Genomic DNA, 2,246 nt, shown 5'->3' with positions numbered 1-2,246 from the left:
AAAGAGTGGAAAGTAGAAATTCCTGGAAGGTAACCTTTTATGGTCACTTGTTGTAAAAATATGCCCCAGCTTTTTACCCCGTAGCTTTTTCAGAATTATTCCAAGTCCGAGTTGGAATATGGATAATCTTTCATATAAAGTTAGCACCCTTCCTTCAGTGGATGGTAAGTTTTGACTCAGAGTTTCAGTTCCCCCAGTTGCTTTTGTTTTGTATTCATATCACATCAAAGAAGCTACATTGTTTATATGTTTGTTGTTAAAATAAAATCTATTTCTTATAGCTATGGATGGATTTTTCCTCCCCAGATGTTGTGAAAGGAGAAGATGACAATAAGAAAATTGACGATAACAATAAAAAATCCAGTGAATAAAATAGATGAAATTGTCTCTTTTAACATTTGTTTATTTGCAAATATGTTTTATTTAGGAGAAAGCTACGCCCAAGTTACCACCACCAGAAAATGAAGGTATGCTAAATCTGGAAAATATTGATTCAAAAAGTGCTCAGATTTAGCGACTTAAAAAATTTTTTTAATTGACAAGATTTGTTATTTATTATTATGGAATTATTGGAAATATTAACAATTTTTTTTCTAGTAATTAATAATTCTAATAATTTCGAATTCACTTAATAGATGGCAAGTTGGATAAATGTGTATTCCCTTTACGTCCGAACATTGGTAGCAAAGGCAGTAAATTGAAACTGTTTGTGAATTTTATAAAACTCCATTTTCCCGATGAATTAACCTTGTATGAGCACGATGTGAAATACACCATCTTCTTGCGAGGAAAAGAAAGTAGTAAAGATAAAATTCCTCCGTAAGTTTCATCCAAATGTATATATATATATATATGTATCAATTCTTTTCTATATTCGTTATACTTTTTCATGGAATTTTTTATATATTCATGATTAGTGAGTAATTGAGGTCTGTAAAATTTTAGATTGTGAAATTATTTCTATTAATTGTCTTTTATGATTCATGGCAGTGTGCGAAAGGGAATGTACGAAAAATTCAGAAAATTCTCTTCTGATGAATCTTGTAAATAAAACTCAGATGTAAGGAAAAATTAATGCATTATTTGTAATTTTGAGTGTGAAAGTAGTTCCTGTCAGAGGTGAAGCGCAAAATAGCTACTCATTTTATGCACAGTATTACTACTTGCTAATTTATACTTATTTTACAAATAGATAATGTGAATTTTAGAAATTGGTTTTTTTCACCAGAGTGATGTTTATTGATAATTTTTTCTTTCGCCTATTTACTATTTTTGTGAAAAAAAAGTTGTTGAACATCTAGATTTTCGTCGATGCAAAAGCGAAATTTGCTGATAAAGGCATTCAGTAGCGTTGTAAAATCGGCAGAATCTTTGAAAATGTTCAGAAAGATGCGCCATTATTATTACGATGGTGGGAGTGCGTTGATAAGTACAGCACCAGTTGTTCTGTCCGATTCAGGAGAGAAGGTATTTTTTAATAAAATCAATTTATTGATTTTATTATTTTCTAAATGAAAGCTAATTTTAGTTGATTGCAAAGAATATTTGTTCTTTTGCTGTTTTATTTAAAATTGGCCTACCACGGCAATATGTTGTGGATATTGGAACATTGTTGAGCAGTTCTAATCTGATGAATTTTGAAAATCAGCGTACCGAAATGCGAAAATTGGAATTTATTACTTCATCCGTTATTTCAACTCAGTAAGTATTTATTTTTTTGTTATTTTTATCAAATTGAATTTGTGAATTTTAAATTTTAGAGCACAATTTATTATGAATGGCAATTTTTTCAAACCGTCTTTTCAACCATGTAAACTTGGAGAACGATTTGAGTTGTACAGCGGAATGTTTAAATCTTTACGAATAATAGTTGGCTCTGAAGATTTGAATCCTGATCGTTGGTATCTTGCTATGAATGTCGATGGTATGCTAATAATTTACACGGTATTTTAATTAAAGTATCATTGATTTACCAAAATATTGTACGAGGAATATTTAAGATACTAATGTTTCTTGGCAATTTTAAATTAAATTGCATATTTGTTTATCTATAATAAAATTTAATTTTTTTTTGAAGAAACTTTATTTTGCGTGTTCATGCTAATTTTTCATTTTAAGTGAAACGTGCGCCGTTTTATGCCGCACAGAATGTCAGGAATTACATATTGGATGACTTAGACTCGAGAACTCCGGAGACGAAAAAAAAATGGACTTCTTGTGCAATAAGTATTTTGCAAAAAAGACTT

General features: G+C 29.8%; 1 protein-coding gene across 1 annotated transcript; it reads left to right on the top strand.

Annotated features, from left to right (window-relative positions):
• Positions 1-144: 144 nt before the first annotated feature.
• On the top strand, positions 145-2,226 carry Tsp_11358b (hypothetical protein; the record flags this gene model as incomplete). Its single annotated transcript, XM_003372565.1, has 8 exons — positions 145-164; positions 428-467; positions 636-819; positions 1,097-1,153; positions 1,302-1,467; positions 1,529-1,701; positions 1,761-1,924; positions 2,119-2,226. Coding segments are annotated over 8 exons (912 nt in total), but the record flags the coding sequence as incomplete, so codon positions are not given.
• Positions 2,227-2,246: the final 20 nt, after the last annotated feature.

The sequence above is a fragment of the Trichinella spiralis genome (genome assembly GCF_000181795.1).
Source record: "Trichinella spiralis strain ISS 195 chromosome Unknown Scfld9, whole genome shotgun sequence".
Taxonomy (NCBI): domain Eukaryota; kingdom Metazoa; phylum Nematoda; class Enoplea; order Trichinellida; family Trichinellidae; genus Trichinella; species Trichinella spiralis.
This window is presented reverse-complemented; position numbering and strand designations above follow the sequence as displayed.